Source organism: Myotis yumanensis, unplaced genomic scaffold (genome assembly GCF_028538775.1).
Source record: "Myotis yumanensis isolate MYYU_CA2020_CCGP unplaced genomic scaffold, mMyoYum1.0.hap1 SCAF_5, whole genome shotgun sequence".
NCBI classification, from domain to species: domain Eukaryota; kingdom Metazoa; phylum Chordata; class Mammalia; order Chiroptera; family Vespertilionidae; genus Myotis; species Myotis yumanensis.
Genome location: NW_027223756.1, coordinates 37,413,444 through 37,434,688, shown reverse-complemented (window position 1 = coordinate 37,434,688; position 21,245 = coordinate 37,413,444). Strand labels below are relative to the sequence as shown.

The following is a 21,245-nucleotide window of genomic DNA, read 5'->3' as shown; positions in this document are numbered from 1 at the left end:
GAAAACTTAATAATATAGATAAATGTAAGTATGTATGTTTTTAAGGTTTAAACGTGTATGACCCTTAATAGGTAACACAGTTCAAAACCAGAAAGGAATTCCTTTCTGCTTGCCTTTCCCACAGGTCCTGGACCCAGAGAAGCAGGCGGACATGCTGGACTCCCTGAGGATTTACCTCCTGCAGTATGCCACGCTGCTGGTGGAGCACGCCCCCCACCACATCCACGACAACAACAAGAACCGCAACAGCAAGCTGCGCCGCCTGATGACCTTCGCCTGGCCCTGCCTGCTCTCCAAGGCCTGTGTAGACCCAGCTTGCAAATACAGTGGGCACTTACTTCTGGCACACATTATCGCCAAGTTTGCAATACATAAGAAAATTGTCCTGCAGGTACTTTGCGAGGCTCCCTCATGTCTGCCCAACAATTGGATGCATTTCCATAATTGTATACCATTGTGACCTCTCCTTTTCTGTTGACTTCTCCCAATGCCATTCGGTGATGCTCGTCTCTGCCATGTCTTAAAAACTGTGAAATCTCCCATGACTATTTATTCTCTCCTTCCTCCCCAGTTATTGCTCTGCTTGAGTTCCTCTGCAGCCTTGCTTTTAAAACAACAAAATGTCTCCTTTGTCCAGCTCATGCTCCTCACCTATTGCATTCTGGCTTTCAATTCTTCGTTCCATTGAAAATGTTTTTGTCGCCGTAGCCGGTTTGGCTTAGTGGGTAGAGCGTCGGCCTTTGGACCAAAGGGTCCCAGGTTCGATTCTTGTCAAGGGCACATGCCCAGGTTGCAGGCTCAATCCCCAGTGTGGGGCGTGCAGGAGGCACCCAATCAGTGATTCTCATCATTGATGTTTCTGTCTGTCTCTCCCTCTCCCTCCCTCTCTGAAATCAGTACAAAAAAAGAAAAAAAATATTTTGGTCAAGGGCCCCAGCCCATTACTTTGCTATAGATCAGTGATGGCGAACCTTTTGAGCTCGGCGTGTCAGCATTTTGAAAAACCCTAACTTAACTCTGGTGCCATGTCACATAAAAAATTTTTTTATATTTGCAACCATAGTAAAACAAAGATTTATATTGTTGATATTTATTTTATATATTTAAATGCCATTTAACAAAGAAAAATCAACCAAAAAAATGAGTTCACGTGTCACCTCTGACACGCGTGTCATAGCTTCGCCATCACTGCTATAGATAGTGGGTACTTTTGAACCCTCATCGTGTAAGCCCTCCACTGTGCTGATGATCTTGACCTGTCTTCCCTGAGCCCCTCAGTGATTTAGGCTTTGATGTCAGATAGCCCTGGGTTTGATTGTTTCTTCTACTAAGGAGTTCCATGACCCTGAGTGAGTTGGTTACTGTCTCTGTGTAAGAATTCAATGTAATAATAGACTTGAGTGCTCAGCCTATCTTTCCCTTTAAGCATTTGGTAAGCAGTTGTTCTTGTCCTATTCTGTGAGGTCATTCTTTGTTTCCCTCTGACAACTACCTCTTGTGAATATCTGTGGTGTTAAACCCCGGCCCCAATAAAGCCAGTGGCCTCTCAGACATCACCTCCCACAGGCACTTGAGATATAAATACAGTCTCTGTGATTGGCACTGCTCTCCCCCAGTTTCCCAGCCGGAGATCTAAGGGCCATCTGTGACACCCTCTCGTTCTGCCCAGCATGGCGGCATGGGCAAGTACTGTTGATTTCCAAGACCCTTCCTGTCCCTTCACCCTCAGTACTATTGGGTGGTCTTTGTGTTCCCTGATATAAGCACTTCACTGCTCACTTGAACTGTTGCAAGATGACCTCTGATCGTGGCCCCTTTCACTCCATTTTTTTATACTGTGGCCAGAATGAATGACTGACTTCCCTTAGGTTATGGTAGACATTGATGTCTGCAGGGAGCTAGGTCTCATTCGTCCTGGAATATTCCACCCTAGCCAGGCATGGGCACCTAATAGGTGTGCAATCAGTATTACAATGAATGTATTCATTGATCAAAACTTAATGAAGGAGAAAGCAACTATGTTGTTTCCCAATAAGAGAGCTCTGAGGGATTTTTGAAAAATATGCCTTGGTTCTAAGAGATTGTTTTTATCTTGTTTTGAAAGCCTTTATTTTTATCGTAGGTAAGAATTTCTCTCTCGTTTTAGGTTTTTCACAGTCTTCTCAAGGCCCATGCAATGGAAGCTCGAGCAATTGTCAGACAAGCGATGGCCATTTTGACGCCAGCAGTGCCAGCCAGAATGGAGGATGGGCACCAGATGCTGACCCACTGGACAAGGAAGATCATTGTAGAGGAGGGGCACACAGTTCCTCAGCTGGTTCATATTTTGCACTTGATAGTGCAGCATTTTAAGGTACACAGAAAGGACTGCAGATTGATGTGTGATGTACATTCAGGCGTTTGCTTTAACATTTTGCCTATTTTTCAGTTTCTGCAGTAATAGGGGGTCAGTCTTTTAGTAGAGGTATTTCAGATCCATTGATTAGTGTGTATATGTGTGTGTGTGTATGGCTTTATCAACATGGAAATTGCTATAGTTTAGAGAATGTGTTAGGTGTATTTCTGTCTAGACTGCATTTTTCTTGTTAGTACTCTCATTTAACAGTGGATACACATAAATTGTTAACTTTCGGAGGAGTCATCATTAACTCTAGATTTTGGTAACTCGGCTAAAAAAGTTATTCTTGTTGCTGGCATCTCCTTTCTGTAGCTAAATTGCCCACTTTGTTGGATTTACATAAATATGTAAATAATTTTTGTAAAATTTTGGGGAGAGGAGAAAGGATTTAGTAGTATTGAGCTGAAAGCTGTTACAGCTTTTAAATTGGGAATTTGCTTCTTGGCATGGCTAAACTATTATGATAGCAAGTGTTAAGTTTGACACAGATGACTAGACTTTTCTACCTAAAGAGAACTCAGTGTTTCAACATTAAAAAAAATTTTTTTTTTATTGATTTCAGAGAGGTAGGGAGAGGGAGAGAGAAATAGAAGCATCAATGATGAGAGAGAAACATCAATTGGTTGCCTCCTGCATGTCCCCTACTGGGGATCGATCCAGAAACCTGGGCATGTGCCCTGACCGGGAATCGAATTGTGACTTCCTGCTTCATAGGTCAGCACTCAACCACTTAGCCACACGGCTGGGTGAGTGTTTCAACATTTTTAAAAAATGGAACTAAATCACTGAGTTACACTATTGGGACTCAACCAGAGATAGAGGAAGTGATAAACACATACGTAAGGTAGTGAGAATTTCCTCACTGAAGTTATGGTTGGCTTATGTGAGTATTTTGGGACCGAGGCAGGTTGTATGTGTATATATATGTGCATGTGCATATGTGTTTGTGTGTGTGTGGTCACAGCACAACGTCCCCGGTGTGACACAAGCCCTGTGCTCACAGGTGTACTACCCCGTGCGGCACCACTTGGTACAGCACATGGTCAGTGCCATGCAGAGGTTGGGCTTCACACCTAGTGTCACCATTGAGCAGAGAAGGCTGGCTGTGGACCTGTCGGAGGTTGTCATCAAGTGGGAGCTCCAGAGGATCAAGGACCAGCAGGTAGAGATGTTAGCCCTCTTGTGTCATCCTTGATTGTATTCCTTACGCTTCTCTGCAGAAATTAGTAAAGTCAAATGTGTGTGTTTCTTAAGCCGGATTCAGATATGGATCCAAATTCCAGTGGAGAAGGAGTCAACTCTGTGTCATCTTCCATTAAAAGAGGCCTCTCAGTGGATTCCGCCCAGGAAGTGAAACGCTTTAGGACGGCCACAGGAGCAATCAGCGCAGTAAGATCATTGCACACACTGCGTGTGCTTCCTTTTATAGGTTCTGTGCTTCCTTGTGGGAGTGTGGTCACTTACTCAACGGACTCTGAGCGTGGGCTAAGTGCTCAGCACCGTGCCAGAAAGGCTGCACCCAACAGAGAGAAACCCAGTGACATGCTACCGACTCAAGGTGTTTCCCAGTTAGCAGATGCAGTTTTCTTTGTGCCACTTAATATCACTAGAGTGGTGATGATCATAGTTAATTACTTGCAGAAAGGCATCAAGAGAAACTCTTTGGGGCAAGACAATTGATTGAGGACATGCACCCATGGTGCATTGAGTTTTAGAAAAGATAGCATGTCCTGTTTTGTTTGGAGGGCAGCTGGGTACCAAAAGAGCCCCGTGGGTGCGAACTCTCCCTCCCACTCCCTCTGTTTCTCCGGAGCATGTGGCCCTGCATTCACCCTGTACTCAAATTAGAAACCTGGAGCTATCTGCAATCTGTCCATTTCCTTCTCTCCACACATCTGGTCAAGAGCAAGTCTTGGCAGCCCAGCCATGAATACCTCACCCTCTGCTCAATTCTGTACCCACCATGGTGGTGCAAGCAGACGCCTGGTCCCTTCTCACTGGGATTACTGAAACTGCCTCCCAGTTCCTCTCAGACCTTCCACTTTATTTCTCTTCATTGCACTTCTAACAGAGCAGAGTGCCAAAAAACACTCTTTTCAAAATCCAAGCTAGGGAAAGCTGGATGAAGGGTACATGACACCTCTGTACTGTCTTTGTGACTTCTTGGGACTATTGTAGTCATTTCACGTAAACACTTAAAAAATGCCGACTATCTTTTCCCTCACTAATCCTTTCCCTTGACGCTGGCTTTCAGTGCCTGCGTGACCTGCCCTTCTGATGGCCTTCATGCCCTGCACTTGCTCATGCTGCTGCAGCTGCGCAGGCCTTTCCTCACCTCAGAAACGCCAGTTCTGTGCTCGCTAGGACGTGTGCACTGGCTCCATTACCTCTCGCTGGCTCAGTTCTCTCTTCTCATGGCTGCCTTTTTCTCAGTCGGAGAGGCACCTTGATAGCATCCTTTCACTTCCTGGACCACGCTCCCTTCCAGTCTTGCAAATGACCCATTGCTTTCTTTGTGGCTACTTTGTTTATTAGTTGTCCTGCCTCTGGTGTCCCTCTACCCAGAATGGCATCTGTTCCCTGTTATTGGGCTGCACAGGCCAGTGCTGTCCCCTGGAATGCATTGTTGAGAGGCTCTTCCTGTCCTTGTAGGTGTTTGGGAGGAGCCAGTCACTGCCTGGAGCGGACTCCCTTCTTGCCAAGCCAATTGACAAACAGCACACGGACACCGTGGTGAACTTCCTCATCCGAGTGGCTTGTCAGGTGCGGGTTCTGAATGTCTTATATTAAGGATTTTTCAGAACAAAGTCTACTTGGTCAACTATAGAATGTTATCTGTGACAGCTTAGTAAAAAAAAGAAAAGAAATAGACGAACCAAAGTCTGACAGGTAGTCTGATACTTTCATACCAGATTTCATGAAATGCTGATAATTCTGAAGTCTGCCTTGTCTTATAATTTATATGATATTTAAGAAATATTTTTTCTTTTAGCAGTGATAATATAATGGTATGTCTAATAATTAATGGAATTGTGGTGTTAGTGAAACATGGTAGTAGTTCAATGATCTTGGGCAAATTATTTTAACTTTCAAGTTACATAGCTCATAAAGGTGTTGGGATAGTCCAACACAACATTTAGTAACTTAAATGCTTTTACACCCTGGATGGGTAGCTCAGGTGATTAGAGCGTCCTCCCGATACTCCATGGTTGAGGGTTCAGACTCCAGTCAGGACATATACAAGAAGCAACCAGTGATGCATAAATAAGTGGAGCAACAAATCTATGTTCTCTCTCTCTCTCTCTCTCTCTCTCTCTCTCTCTCTCTCTCTTCTCTCCTCTCTCCTCTTTCCTCCCTCTCTTCTCCCTCCACCCCTCAAGTCAATAGATAAAATATAAAAAAAATGCAAGCATTTATTTACCACTCATATCAATACTGGTTTTCATGGAGTTTTAGGGGATCTATTTCTGAAACTTCATTTTTATATTTCAAACAAACATTGCAAATGAAATTTTCCTGCGTTTTAAAAACTTGGTAATCTTACATTTTTATAACTATTAAACAAAATTGCAATACTATTGAGTATTGAGGCTTTCCAAGTACTGAAAGGAACCTACTAAACCAGCGATTTTCAACCTTTTTCATATCATGGCACACATAAACTAATCATTGAAATTCTGTGGCATGCCAACAAATATATTTTTTTGCCAATCTGACAAATTAGGTATAATTTTGATTTAGTCATACCGGACGGCTGTTGCTGTGTTGGCTGTTGTCATATTTTTATTTGACAGTCTAATGGAAAACAGTTCAGTGCTCTTAAGTAGTCAGATATTGCATGGTGTTTTTTTTGTTGTTGTTTTTTAAAAAAATATATTTTATTGATTTTTTACAGAGAGGAAGGGAGAGGGATAGAGAGTTAGAAACATCGATGAGAGAGAGAAACATCGATCAGCTGCCTCCTGCACATCCCCCACCGGGGATGTGCCCGCAACCAAGGTACATGCCCTTGACCAGAATCGAACTCGGGACCCTTGAGTCCGCAGGCCGACGCTCTATCCACTGAGCCAAACCAGTCAGGGCAGATATTGCATGTTTTAAAGATTCTTGCCTGGATGGTGTGGTTCAGTGGTTGAGTGTCCACCCATGAATCAGGAGGTCATGGTTCAATTCCCCGTCAAGGCACATGTCTGGTTTCTGGACTTGATCCCTAGCAGGGGAGGTAGAGGAGGTAGCTGATAGATGATTCTCTCTCCTCATTGATGTTTCTATCTCTCTCTCTCCCTCTCTCTTCTTCTCTCTGAAATGAATAAAAACATTTTAAAAAATTCTTGTGGCACACCAGTTGAAAATCGATGTACTGAACTATTCAATCACTACTTTCTTGCCTGTTGCAGTGTGCTGGGCACAGCTTAGGTCAGTGATGGCGAACCTTTTGAGCTCGGCGTGTCAGCATTTTGAAAAACCCTAACTTAACTCTGGTGCCGTGTCACATATAGAAATTTTTTGATATTTGTAACCATAGTAAAACAAAGATTTATATTTTTGATATTTATTTTATATATTTAAATGCCATTTAACAAAGAAAAATCAACCAAAAAAAAAAATGAGTTTGCATGTCACCTCTGACACACGTGTCATAGGTTCGCCATCACTGGCTTAGGTGATCCAGAAAGGAGGAACATGGATCCTTGCCCTCAGGTAGGCTCTTGACACTAATCAGTCAATCACACAAATGGTTGCAAATCACAACTGACCCAATGTAACCGAGTGGGAGGGTCCCTGCAGCTGAGAGGGCTGAGTTGAGTCAGGTAGGAGAGGAGGGGGCTGTGAGGTAGACAGCTGGGATGCAAGGGCATGGGGCATGGGCAAGAAGCAGTGTCACAGGAATGACTAAACATGTATGCAGTGAACTGTGGGCTTGAATGAATGAATTTCCAGGTTAATGACAACACCAACACTGCCGGGTCTCCTGGGGAGGTGCTTTCTCGCCGGTGTGTGACCCTCCTGAAAACTGCCTTGCGACCGGACATGTGGTCCAAATCTGAGCTCAAACTGCAGTGGTTCGACAAGCTGCTGATGAGTGTGGTAAGTGTGGGGGTCTGTTGCTATTGCCTGGGCTTGGGGCTGGGCCACCAAAATCTGAATCTTCCATTTCTTTGTCCAGTTGTGGCCCCTTCCACTTTGTCTGCTGGCTGCTGTTGACCTTAAAAATAAATAGTTGTTTTACCAGAGAATAGCAGAGGAATTGCAAGCTGTAGCAAAAACCATAGGGCAAGTCCAGTAAGCAAAGGAGAGGAACTTGACTTTCTAGAGCAGTGGTTCTCCACCTTCCTAATGCCACAACCCTTTAATACAGTTCCTCATGTTGTGGTGACCCCCAATTTCATTGTTACAAATTGAACATAATTAAAGCATAGCGATTAATCACAAAAACAGTATGTAATTATATATGTGTTTTTGATTTAGTCATACTGGACGGCTGTTGCTGTGTTGGCTGGGATGCAAGGGCATGGGGCATGGGATGCAAGGGCATGGGGCATGGGCAAGAAGCAGTGTCACAGGAATGACTAAACATGTATGCAGTGTAGGTCACATTTCTTTCCTATGAAAGGCGACCCCTGTGAAAGGGTTGTTCGACCCCCAAAGGGGTCTTGACCCACAGGTTGAGAACCGCTGTTCTAGAGGAAAAGAAGGAAAATGACAGGGATTATTTTGAACAAAAGTCTGTTGGGATGGAGGAGATCGAGAGTTTAGGGTGGTGGTTGATTCTTGTTGGCTAAGTTGCCAGGCAAGGAAGGAACTCTTCCTGCTGGAGTAATAAGGTAGTGTGCTTTTTTTTTTTCCTTTTGAGCTCTGTATTTGACAATTCCTATTGGGGGGGGGGGGGGTCTATAATTGAAGAGTGGTAGAGTAGTGCCTGAGGGCTCCCCCTCCTGGCCTTTTAAATGAGGTTTTATTTTATTAATTTTCATACTGCTAGTGAGGAGGGAATTTCACTTCCAGAAAATGGTTTTAAAACTTCAGTTCTCACCCTCCCCGCCCCCGCCCCCCCACAACAAGTGCAGTTAGTTTTGAAAACGTAATAGTCCTCTTGCCTTTTGAAGTCTCATTTTTTAAATTGACATACTGGCTGGCTTGAAATAAACATTTTTAGTTGATTAATGAAACAGCCTTTAAAGTAAACTGGAATTTTTAAAGCAGGTGGACATAGAATTTGTTATTGAGCACTGTATAGTCAGGTAACAAAGAAATGACTCCTGCCCTAGCTGGTTTGGCTCAGTGGATAGAGTGTTGTCGGCCTACGGACTGAAAGGTCCCAGGTTCAATTCTGGTCAAAGGCACATGCCTGGGTTGTGAGCTCAATCCCCAGTAGGGGGCGTGCAGTAGGCAGCCGATCAATGATTCTCTCTCTCATCATTGATGTTTCTATCTCTCCCTCTCCCTTCCTCTCTGAAATCAATACAAATATATATATATATATATATATATATCTATGTAAAAGAAATGGCTTGCAATGTTAATTATTTGATGGGTGCTGTTTTGTTTTGTGGGTTTTTTTTTTTTGTTTTTAATATATTTTTATTGATTTCAGAGAGGAAGGGAGAGGGAGAGAGAGATAGAAACATCAATGATGAGAGAGAATCATTGATCAGCTGCCTCCTGCACGCCCCCTTCTGGGGATTGAGCCCACAACCCACGCATGTGTCTTTGACCGGAATTGAACCTGGGACCTTTCAGTCCACAGGCTGATGCGCTATCTATCCACTGAGCCAAATTGGCTAGGACTTGTTTCTTTTTTAAATTAATTAATTAAATTTTTTTTTGTTTATTTTCCCTTTCTTTTAGGGCTTGTTTTTATAAAAACCTCAATCCTATAATTTTCTGGGGGTTGCTATCCTATTGTAAGCATTTGCTGTTTTGTGTTGCGAAGATTAACATTGTTGCGTAGGTTTTTTGAAAGGTTACAGAGGTAACCTGTGCAATGAACACAGTAGGATCATAGGCCCTGAGTGTCCAGCTCATGCTATGATTCCAGCCTAATGTATAACTTATGGACTGTCTGCAGGTTTCTTTCCTTTTTTTCTTGTTGGAAGGTCACATTTCTTTCCTATCACATACAGTCACAGTTGAATCAATCACGCTCAGTCATAAATGGACAGCCGCTGCCGGTACATAGGCTAGCAGTTTCATAGCACAAGGCCCTGTGCTCACAGTGACTTGCACCTCTCGCACAGTCAGTGAGCTTTTACTCACAGCCCCGTGCATATACATACAGGCATAAACCACAGAGTCAGAAGTTTCACGAAGCAAACCATGGACTCTGTTTTCTGTTTTTTATTTTTGTTTTTAATTCTGGCATCATCTCTTAGATTGATTTCGTGATAGAGTTTCAAAGATATTTCCTTTTGGAAGAATATTTGCATTTTAACTAAAAAGGTGGAAGGAGACAAGCAAAACACATTGCAATAACTGCCTTTTTAGACCAGATTTTAGTGATTTTCAAAATTTTAACATTTAATATTGAATATTTTTCATGAGCTTTTGAAACAGTCTTGGCTAAATATTTAAAGCAAATTGATTAAAAGAAACAAAATCCTACTCTATTAATAAAATATGGTGGTCACATCTTTTTATACATATCGTGTGTTCATTCTTAGTGATTTTTTACTTCACTTCTAAGTACTTGGTAGCACGTAGCTTTAAGTTTTGGTTGACTATATAACTTACTGCACTAGAGTATTTCATCCGTGTGCGACCTGTGTTCTCCCTTCCAGGAGCAGCCTAATCAAGTTAACTATGGAAATATTTGCACGGGCTTGGAAGTGCTGAGTTTCTTGCTCACTGTTCTCCAGTCTCCAGCCATCCTCAGTAGCTTCAAACCCCTGCAGCGCGGAATCGCTGCCTGTATGACGTGTGGAAACACCAAAGTCTTGCGAGCAGTCCATAGCCTTCTCTCACGCCTAATGAGCATTTTCCCAACAGAGCCAAGTATGTCACCTTTCTCACGGGTGCCTTTCTGAGTGGATGGGTGGTCACAAAGCTTGTTATTGGAGAGGGCTCATCCTCCAGTTACTATATGGAGCATCTTATTATGTCACTTTTCTTTATATTTTCAACCTTTTTTAAAAAAATTGACATGAGAACTTAACAGCAGTAGTCACTGCATCCTATTTTTTGTCTGCTTTGGATATGCAGTCCTTCATCAGCTGAGCATTGCTGATTCTGTAAGTTATTAAAGGGAAATTAGATGAAAATATTTTGTCAAACGGTGAACAGTTGACAAAATAAATACTGTTAAGTGTATTTAGAGTGAGTTGAGGTGAGATAAAAGGTTGTCAGCTTTGTAAAGTAGGAACCTTGCCCAGAGGTGAGCACCAGTGGGAGAGAAATTGCCACAGGTGCCAAAATAACTAAAGCTCAGCCTTAGAGTGAGGGACGTTAACGTCCCAGGGCCTGGACAGGCCTAAGAACCCAAACCACAGAGCCCAGTTCTGGCTTCTGTTTCAGGCACGTCCAGTGTGGCCTCCAAGTACGAAGAGCTGGAATGCCTCTATGCGGCCGTAGGGAAGGTCATCTATGAAGGACTCACCAACTATGAGAAGGCCACCAACGCGAATCCCTCCCAGCTCTTTGGTGAGTAAGTGCCAGGCTTGGTTTTCCCTGCACTGGTTCAGTTTGGCATTGTTCTGTTCGTGCTCCCTGGACAAGCTTTCCTTAGAAGGGAAAGGCTCAGGCCGTCCGGGGTCCTTGAGGGTGTCAGTGTGTGGCCTGGTGCATACCAGACCATGGTCCCCATTGGTCTTTGAGGTGAACCGCGCCCCCCCCTCCCACAACCAACACCAGCACTTCCTTGTTTCTTCCACCTCATCATGAGATGTGAAGGGAATCGCCCCAGGTTGCGTGGATACTCCTGGCCCCATTTTACACCAAGCGTAGAGATGCTGCTAAAACGGTGTACCTATATGTAGAATCACTGCCTTTCATGATGTGGTCACCTGTCAGCCACTCACAAGCCAAGAACGCCTTCCCAACTTCTTGGTGAGGCTCTGGCTGCCCCAGGTGAAAAGAAAGTTGGTTTCTTGGATCAGGGCAGCTGGGTAACGTTAGCTTCCAGACACCCAGAAGTCAAATTTATAAATACTCACTCTGTTTTTTGACAATTACTTTTAAAAACTTTTTTAAAAAAAACATTGAATTTCTACCTTTTAGGGACCCTTATGATCCTCAAGTCTGCCTGCAGCAACAACCCGAGCTACATAGACAGGCTGATCTCGGTCTTCATGCGCTCCCTGCAGAAGATGGTCCGAGAGCACCTCAATCCGCAGGCAGCCTCCGGCAGCACAGAGGCAACCTCAGGTGACACATTTGACTTGGTCCCCAGTTTTTCCTCAGACTAAACAGAGCTGGCTCTATCAATGAATTTTATGTTTCTTTTTTTTTTTTTTTTAAATGTTTTCATTGATTTTTAGAGAGAAGGGAGGTGGGGAGAGGGATAGAGAGATAGAAACATGGATGAGAAAGAAACATCGATCGACTGCTTCCTGCATGCTCCCCCACTGGGGATCGAGCCTGCAACCTGGGCATGTGCCCTAACCCAGAGTCAAGTTGGTGAATTCTTGGCTCATGAGTCAGTACTCAACCACTGAGCCACACCGACCGGACTGTGACTGAATTTTAAAGTGAACACTAATGCCTACTGTTCATGGGCAATTTATTATTAGTTGCTCTTAACAAAGAGTTTCTAAGTGGTTCATTTAAAACCAAAATGAGACTTCTTTTTAAAATGAATTGCTTTTAAAATTTGTGATTGTGAGAGTGAAGAAATTTTTATCTTTTTTTTTTTTTTTAAACCGCATCCCAGGATATTTTTCTGTTGACTTTTAGAGAGAGTGGAAGGTCGGGAGAGAGATGGAGAAATATCTATGTGAGAGAGAAACCTCGATTGGTTGCCTCCCACACAAGCCCTAACCAGGACTAGGGATCGAGCCCGCAACCCGGACATGTGCCCTTGACTGGAATCGAACCCGGGACTCTTCAGTCCACAGGCCGATGTTCTATCCACTGAGCCAAACCGGCTAGGGCTGAAGAAATTTTTAAATGATTGGTCATTTATGTGGAACATGCACCACTGAATGAGAGTTATCTAACCATTTTGCTATAAAGCAGAGATTGCTTAGAGTTGTTACATCTGATGACAAATTAGATTGTAGGTTCTAGATTTGAGGAGTGGGCTCCAGAAATCTGGGTGATATGTTTGGCGGGGGGCTGGTTGGCACAGCTGCTCAATGCAGCTTGGAACACAAGTGCTATGGATGTGACTTTGGGACTTGGCTATACCCCAGCACTGGTTCCAACCGCTCCATTTCTTCCTCATGAGGAGCTTATTACAGGGCCACCCTTGCAAGGTGGTGTAATAGCAAGAAAGTGATGAGACTGGAGAAAATATTTTTGGGAAAAATGGGCAGAATTAATGTGCCATGTAGTGCAGAGTGGTTGCCTGTTGATGCATGCTTGTAGAAATTGTTGAGCTGTGTTCTTTCTCCACATGAGCAGGAACTAGTGAGCTGGTGATGCTGAGTCTGGAGCTGGTGAAAACACGCCTGGCTGTGATGAGCTTGGAGATGAGGAAGAACTTTATTCAAGCCATCCTGACCTCCCTCATTGAAAAATCACTTGATGCCAAAATCCTCCGGGCTGTGGTTAAAATTGTGGAAGAGTGGGTTAAAAATAATTCCCCAATGGCAGCCAATCAGGTGAGCTGGGAAGAGGGGCTGCAAGTTGGCTAGGTGACCTTTATATGTAAAAGAAAATTCAGGCCTCACTTTCTCAGCTCTTCTTCTGGAAGTTTTCAATCAGGCAAAACTTTTTTCTCCTGTATTTGCATTCACAGTATCTTTTTTTAAAGATGGTTTTTCTCACTGTGCTGAACAGATTTTAAATAGAAACTTGAGACAAAACCACTTATCTTAATGTGGTTTTACTTGTTAAAATGTTAAATGAACCTTACTTGTTAGTCTTTGTATGATGATGAAGGTAAGCGAAGAAAAAAATGAGGGATTATTAGTTAATATAATAAGACTAGAGGCCTGGTGCCTTGGTCTGGCCTGTGGGATCGGGCCAAAACCTGCTCTCTGACATCCCTCGAGTGGTCCTAGATTGCGAGAGGGCTCAGGCCAGGCTGAGGGACGTCACCGGTGCACAATTGGGGCTGGGAAGGGACGAGGGAGGTTGGCCAGCCAGGGAGGGACCGAGGGAGGGTTCCAGGGCGTGTCCGGCTCATCTGGCTTATCTCGCTCAGTCCCGATCAGCCAGACCCCAGCAGCAAGCTAACCTACCTGTTGGAGCATCTGCCCCTTGGTGGTCAGTGCACGTCATAGCGAGTGGTTGAGCGACCTTAGCACATCATTAGCATATTGCACTTTGATTGGTTGAACAGATGACCAGACACCTAGCATATTAGGCTTTTATTATATGGGATGCTTGCAAACTTCTGATTAGTTTTACAATTTAATTGCTCTCTCTCCAAAGTGACCTGTAGTTCCTAGGAAAATTATATTGGCACTCATCTTGATTTCAAGCATAAGTTTTTGTTTGTTTAGAAATGACTGTCTTAAATTACTTGACAAAATTGTAGGAGCTTAAAAAGTGGTAGAGCAGGTGGCTGACGTACTTCTGGACATGTTTTCTCTTAGATAGAAGTAATTGACCTTTTGTTTTAAAAAATTCATACAGACACCTACTCTCCGGGAGAAGTCCATTTTGCTTGTGAAAATGATGACCTACATAGAAAAGCGTTTTCCAGAAGACCTTGAGTTAAACGCACAGTTCTTAGACCTTGTTAACTATGTCTACAGGTAATTACAACAATTATCAAATATTTTGTGTATCAATCTATAGTGTGATCTCTGACTAAGCAACATTACATGACATTTTAATTTTTTTGTTACACCCAAGATATATTCATTTAAAGTCTAAATCATGTAACATATTTTGGCATCATTACTGAGCATTTTGCACAAATGCTGCATCAGTCGATGATGATTTGTAGCATACTCTTGTTTTACATAAAGGCATTTTGGGAAGTTAGTGCCCACTTGTTTGCGTATGGCTTGAGGCGTTCACCTTTGGGTATAGCCCTTTCATCTTAGTATTATTCTTTCGATCACAGGGACGAGGCACTGTCTGGCAGTGAGCTGACTGCAAAACTCGAGCCTGCCTTTCTCTCTGGGCTGCGTTGTGCCCAGCCACTCATCAGGGCGAAGTTTTTCGAGGTTTTTGACAACTCTATGAAACGTCGGGTTTACGAGCGTCTGCTTTATGTGACCTGCTCCCAGAATTGGGAAGCCATGGGGAACCACTTTTGGATTAAGCAGTGCATCGAGGTAGGAAAAGCTCAGCTCACTCTCTGTGGCTGGGGCACTGAAGCCAAGAAGTGTTCACATACACCAAGATGAATACAAATCTCCCCTATTCAACCACTTTTAATCTCTAATAGAAAGAAAAAAAAGACTGAAAGCCAAGCTTTTATCCAAAGCTTTTTTGGGGTGATTTTAAGTGCTTTAATTAGAAAGTTGAATAATATTCCTTAGTTTGTAGCTACAGATTCATTTCCCCTCAAATAGAAAAGTTGTAAATTCTGTCTATATGCCCGAGAAGATTGAATGTGCTATAACTGTCAGCTCTCCTAATTCTTAAAACAGGAAGGTAGGGCCTCCAGGCCAGGCCATGGGCTCTGATCCCTGTGTGGGGGAGTCAGGGTGCTGGGGATAAAGGCCTGTGTAAAATAGTCTGATAGTCAGACCTTTTACTGGATGCAAAGTCAGATATTTTTGGATATTTCTTTAAAAAAAAAAAAGATTTTTTGCCGAAACCGGTTTGGCTCAGTGGATAGAGCGTCGGCCTGCGGACTGAAAGGTCCCAGGTTGGATTCCGGTCAAGGGCATGTACCTTGGTTGCGGGCACATCCCCAGTAGGAGATGTGCAGGAGGCAGCTGATCGATGTTTCTCTCTCATCGATGTTTCTAACTCTCTATCTCTCTCCCTTCCTCTCTGTAAAAAATCAATAAAATATATTTAAAAAAAAAGATTTTTTATTGACTTTTAGAGAGAGAAGAAGGGAGAGGGAGAGAGGAACATCGATAAGAGAGTGAAACATTGATCGGCTGCCTCTTGCATGCCCTCTACTTGGGATTGAGCCCAAAACCTGGGCATGTGCCCTGGCTGGGAATTGAACCAGCAGTCTTTCTGTGCATGGGATGATGTCCAGCTAATTGAGTCACACTGGCCTGGGCTTGGCTATTTCTAACAGGATTGTAGTGAGACTTCCTGTTTTTTTTTTTTTTAGAAATTATTTATTGCTTTTAGAGAGAGAGAAAAGTGGAGGGGGGGTTGGGGGGAAGACAGCTACCTGTTGTTTACTTATTTATGCATTCATTGGTTAATCCCCCCCCCCCCCCCAATATATTGTTATTGATTTCAGAGAGGAAGGGAGAGGGAGAGAAACACTAATGATGGGGAGAATCACTGATCTGCCGCTTCCTGCAAGCCCCCCACTGTGGATCGAGCCTGCAGTCCAGGCACATGCCGTGACCGGGAATCAAACCCACGAACTCCTCATGGTTCATAGATTGAGCCACACCAGCGGCCAGGCATTCATTAGTGATTTTTGTATGTGCCCTGCCCAGGGATTGAACCCCCAACCATAGTGTATTAGAACAGTGCTCTAACCAACTGAGCTACCCAGCCAGGCCCCTTGTGATTTTAATGGGCTGTTCTTTATTCTTTGGCTTATTAATAACCAATTAACTGAACCAGGAAACCTGGGTTTCCTGTAGTACTTGCTATGATGCAGTCAATTCTAGATTCTTACCCAGCATGAATGAAACTAGAAAGTTACCAAATTACTTTTTTTTTTAAATATATTTTATTGATTTTTTACAGAGAGGAAGGGAGAGGGATAGAGAGTTAGAAACATCAATGAGAGAGAAACATTGATCAGCTGCCTCCTGCACACCCCCCACTGGGGATGTGCCTGCAACCAAGGTATATGCCCTTGACCAGAATCGAACCTGGAACCTTTCAGTCCGCAGGCCGACGCTCTCCACTGAGCCAAACCGGTTAGGGCCCGAATTACTTTTTTTTTAATGGGACAGAAGGTTGTGGAATTCTCTTTGAGGGAAAAGAAGTAAACTGTGGCACTGGGTTTCAGTGAGAGCATGTTAACGGACATATTTCAGTTTGTGCTGAATTTGTGTTTTCTTAATGCTGAATATAGCATATATTTGGAGTTTTGCTCATGGCAACAGAATGGACAAAGTTCCCTGACATATTCATTTCTTCAAGAGACCTATTGATGGCTGTTATTAGGTACCAGGCCCTGGTCAGGTACTACAGATACAGAGATGGAAGACATTTCCTGAGACAAGTACACAGGAATTGATAGAGGACAAGGCAGGCTGTAGGGCACAAGCCAGGAATCCTCCCTTCCTTCTCTCCATCCTGTGTATCTAGTCTATCACCAGGTGTTGCCAATTTAGGATCACTAGCTTCTCTTCCATCTCCTTCCTCCTTGCAGCCACCATCATCGCTTATAAGGATGATGGGAACTGTGTTCTTAGTGTTCACCAACCTTCCCTCCTGCCCACCACAGTTTTATTGTTACAAAATCATTCTTAAAGAACAAAGTCGATTGTGTTGCTCCTTGCCATTGTATTTGGCACAAAATCCAGCCTGTAGGATATGGTCTTGCTAGCCCCTGAGTGACCAGACCCCTGCCACTCTCTCCAGTCCTATGCTGTTCTTCTCTCCCTCACTCAGCCTTCTGTGTTCTCAAATGTGCCACATTTTTGACACCAAGCTGAAGTGGGCACCCTTTTCTCCATCAGTCTACTGTTCCTTGGCTGCTGTCAAAAGTATGCGTTTCTTTATGTGTTGATGTTGGTCTTGTCCCTCCCTCTGACACTTCAGCTTCACGAGAGTAGGGGATGCCATGTCTGTGAAGTTGACAAACGAATCTCCAGGGCCTCACACAGCACCTAGTGGGTGCTCAGTAAATATTTGCCAAGAGAATGCTTGGCGGGGGTTGGGGGGGTGGGGGTGCTGAAGCCTATAAGGGTTGTGGGGAGTAGGCACGGAAGTGTTACATGCAGGTGGGGAGTGTTACATTACGAAAGTTCTTGTGAGCTTCGCTATAAGGAGCTTGCACTGTTCCCTGAGGATTGTGGAAGCCATTGGGGGGTCAGCTGTGTGGAAGAAGATGCGTTTGAGAAGAGTATGTCAAGATGAGTTAGGGAGTTATGTCCAGGCAGGAGGTGACATTGGCAGGACTTGGTGCTGTGGCATGAGTGATGAGAGAAAAGAAAAAATTAGGTGGCTGAAGCAAAGGAACCTATTGTACCAGTCTAGGCGAGGACGCTCGTCTGGGACGGGAGAAAGATGCTGAGCTGAGCTTGCTCTTAGACAAGAGTCCGAAGTTCCTGAGTGAGGAACGTGCAGCGAGGTTAGACTTTGTGTCTAGGCTGGGGAGATGTGCAGAGCAGAGTCGTGGGTCTGGAGCCGTCAGAATGGGCATGCTTGTCAAGATGATTAGAGAGTGACTGGGGTCCCACACGCCCCCAATGCGAGATTTACTTCTGTCCTCAAACCCTCTAGCTTCTCTTGGCCGTGTGTGAGAAGAGCACTCCCATTGGTACCAGCTGCCAAGGAGCTATGCTCCCGTCCATCACCAATGTCATCAACCTGGCCGACAGCCATGATCGAGCAGCCTTTGCCATGGTCACACATGTCAAGCAGGAGCCTCGGGAGCGAGAGAACAGCGAGTCCAAAGAGGAGGTAAATTCTGGATTGCGTGGTGCTTCCTTTTCACAGCAGAACGCCCATTTCTCCAACTTTACATCAGGGTTATACTTCTTTAGGGCAGGAGCAATGAATTGAAATCTGTTTACTTTAAAAGCTCTAAATGTGATACCTAGATTCGAGTTTAAAAAATTACTTTTTTGCTAATCCTCACCTGAGGATATTTTTTCCATTGATTTTTTTTTTTTAAGAGGGTGTGGGAGGTGGGAGGGGGAGAGAAAGAGAGAGAAGCATTGATTTGTTTCACTTATTGAGGCATTCATTGGTTGATTCTTACATGTGCCCTGACCTGGGATTGAACCTACAACCTTGATGTATTGGGACGATGCTCTAACCAACTGAGCTACCCAGCCAGTGCTCCTAATCTTTATTATTCTTACTGTTGGAACTTTATTTTGCCTTCCATAATCCAAATATGAATGCAAAATGGTGTCATCTAAAAGAAAAAGAGAAAGAGAAGGAAATAGGTCTGATCAAGTTAATCTGTATGTTGTTTATTTTAGAATTCAAGATTATTTTAATAATTGTAAACTTCCGGAAATTAACTAAAATTTTACTTGCCAAAAATGTAATGAAGTTTATAAGAGTTATATTTGTTGGATTTTAATTATTTGACTCTTTGGTTTTGCTTATTTGTGTTTGTTTTTGTTTCTTAGGATGTTGAGATAGATATTGAACTGGCTCCTGGAGATCAGACCAGCACACCCAAAACCAAAGAACTTTCTGAAAAGGACATTGGAAACCAGCTGCATATGTTAACCAACAGACATGACAAATTTCTTGATACTCTCCGAGAAGTGAAGGTCTGTGTGTAGGTTTGGAAGAATAGTTGTGGGTCCCCCGCTTCATATTTTGAATCCTAAATCAGTATTATTCCACAGCCATGTAATATTTTCCTTTACAAGTTTCATTTTCTTTCCTTTCTCAATGGGAACCATTATTGTTCTGTGAGACTCTAAAGTGGATGTTTTATGGAAAGATTCGAGAAAGGACTTACATTGTCCTATGGGAAAAAATAAAAAGAGGTTAATTCCCCATTACTGTCCCTTGAAAGAAATGGTAAAGTTGTTTACTAAATATATATGATGAGACATTGCTGGATTATATTTCAAGTGCAATAAAAAAGAAGAAAATGAGAATATGTGGTGAATCAAGTTCACTTTTGGGAGCAGGGATCTCCAGATACAGATTCTATTTTGAGATGTATCCACATCTTTGGCTTCCACGAACTTTCAGGTTAATTATAGACATGATCATTTTTCAGGTAAGGACTCTGAGAATCACATATGGCTCCATATGCTGAGTTACTTTTGAGGAGTGTTACAAAGAAACAGAGATGTTTCTGGTCATATCAGGAGATAGGGGTGCCCCATGGGCTTCATGCAGGCTAGAAGCCTGGCTATTTTGGAGGAAATGTTGGCAGCTAATTCAGATTTTCAAAAACAACAAAGCTGTGGACAAAATCAACGCATCTGTGGATTTGATAGCTTTTGGGCCCTTGAAGTCCCACTCCAGGCCCTTTCATGGTTTCGTCATTCCAGTCACTCTTTCATCTCTTGGCTGCTGTCAGTTGCAGAGACTCTGAACTTTCCGGGCCCTTGATTTGTTCTTCGGAATTGTACCATTGGCATATAACTTAGCTCATATGCGTGTGCTTTTTGTATTTCCCCTTTTATGTTTTCAGTGGCCTTTGCTTGATGGCACCTGTGCACCGCTCATGTGTACTTTCAGTGTTAGCATGTTTGGAAATGCCCTTAAAGTTAGAAAATGAAGGCGTGTCACTGATGAGCCCTCACCCATGTCTGTGCTTGGCTGCGGAGGCCAGATGGGTTGGTCGCTGTGCTCAGAATCTTTTCACTGTGACGTGACACTGCTCAGACCGTGGGGAGTTTGGAAGTGGAGCAGTAGGCCTGCAGAGCCTCCTGAGCGTGGGTGTGTGAGGCAGCTGCTGGCCGGAGGTTTAGCACAGGCCATGTCAGGCTCACTGACCTCTTTTCTGTCTGTAGACCGGGGCCCTGCTCAGCGCCTTCGTCCAGCTGTGCCACATTTCCACCACACTGGCCGAGAAGACCTGGGTCCAGCTTTTTCCCAGATTGTGGAAAATTCTGTCTGACCGACAGCAGCATGTGAGTATATTCTTAAATTTCTGTTTGGGAAATACAGTCTTAGCTTTCAATAAGTATTTCTGACAAAGTAATCTTGATTATGTTTCAAAGGATGAAGAAAAACTATTGACTGTTATCTAAGAGTCAATTATTAAAAATATTTACAGATGCTGCGTGAGTCAAAACATGTTGATTTTTTGAAGGGAGACCTGAATTAACATGATCTTTGGTTTTAGGCGCTAGCTGGTGAGATTAGCCCGTTCCTGTGCAGTGGCAGTCACCAGGTGCAGCGGGATTGTCAGCCCAGCGCACTGAACTGCTTCGTGGAAGCCATGTCCCAGTGTGTCCCTCCAATCCCCATCAGACCCTGCGTTCTGAAGTACTTGGGGAAAACACACAACCTTTGGTTCCGCTCCACATTAATGCTAGAGCACCAGGCTTTTGAAAAAGGTCTGAGTCTGCAGATTAAGCCAAAGCAAACAACGGAATTTTATGAGCAGGAGAGCATAACTCCACCTCAGCAGGTGAGGCCCCCCTCATGTGTTAATGACATCTTCCTTGCCAATGACATCATGGTCTCAATAGACATCTCCCAAGTGATTTTAAGTTCTAGCACAGTGAAGTTGCTTTATTGGAAAAAAGTATTTGTCATGTGTTCTTAAAAACCACGATCTGTGTTTTCAGGAGATACTGGATTCCCTTGCAGAACTTTACTCTTTGTTACAAGAGGAAGATATGTGGGCTGGTTTGTGGCAGAAGCGTTGCAAGTATTCTGAGACAGCAACTGCTATTGCTTACGAACAGCATGGATTCTTTGAGCAGGTAGCCACTGTCCAGTGAATGGAATGCATGGTTATGTTATATATTGTAATACTAGAGGCCCG

General features: G+C 43.6%; 1 protein-coding gene across 8 annotated transcripts in view; it reads left to right on the top strand.

Annotated features, from left to right (window-relative positions):
- The window catches only part of TRRAP (transformation/transcription domain associated protein), a 118,679-nt gene that overhangs the window by 63,225 nt on the left and 34,209 nt on the right, over window positions 1-21,245 (top strand). For all 8 annotated transcript variants that reach the window (XM_070415073.1, XM_070415070.1, XM_070415069.1 and 5 more), the window contains 17 exons: window positions 125-391; window positions 2,147-2,353; window positions 3,402-3,560; window positions 3,653-3,787; window positions 5,051-5,161; window positions 7,340-7,486; window positions 10,177-10,390; window positions 10,910-11,035; window positions 11,612-11,758; window positions 12,956-13,155; window positions 14,135-14,256; window positions 14,571-14,784; window positions 18,053-18,232; window positions 18,913-19,059; window positions 20,263-20,382; window positions 20,598-20,885; window positions 21,046-21,183. In XM_070415073.1, coding sequence (XP_070271174.1) covers window positions 125-391; window positions 2,147-2,353; window positions 3,402-3,560; window positions 3,653-3,787; window positions 5,051-5,161; window positions 7,340-7,486; window positions 10,177-10,390; window positions 10,910-11,035; window positions 11,612-11,758; window positions 12,956-13,155; window positions 14,135-14,256; window positions 14,571-14,784; window positions 18,053-18,232; window positions 18,913-19,059; window positions 20,263-20,382; window positions 20,598-20,885; window positions 21,046-21,183 — 2,922 coding nt within the window. The remainder of the gene's footprint in view (window positions 1-124; window positions 392-2,146; window positions 2,354-3,401; window positions 3,561-3,652; window positions 3,788-5,050; window positions 5,162-7,339; window positions 7,487-10,176; window positions 10,391-10,909; window positions 11,036-11,611; window positions 11,759-12,955; window positions 13,156-14,134; window positions 14,257-14,570; window positions 14,785-18,052; window positions 18,233-18,912; window positions 19,060-20,262; window positions 20,383-20,597; window positions 20,886-21,045; window positions 21,184-21,245) is intronic.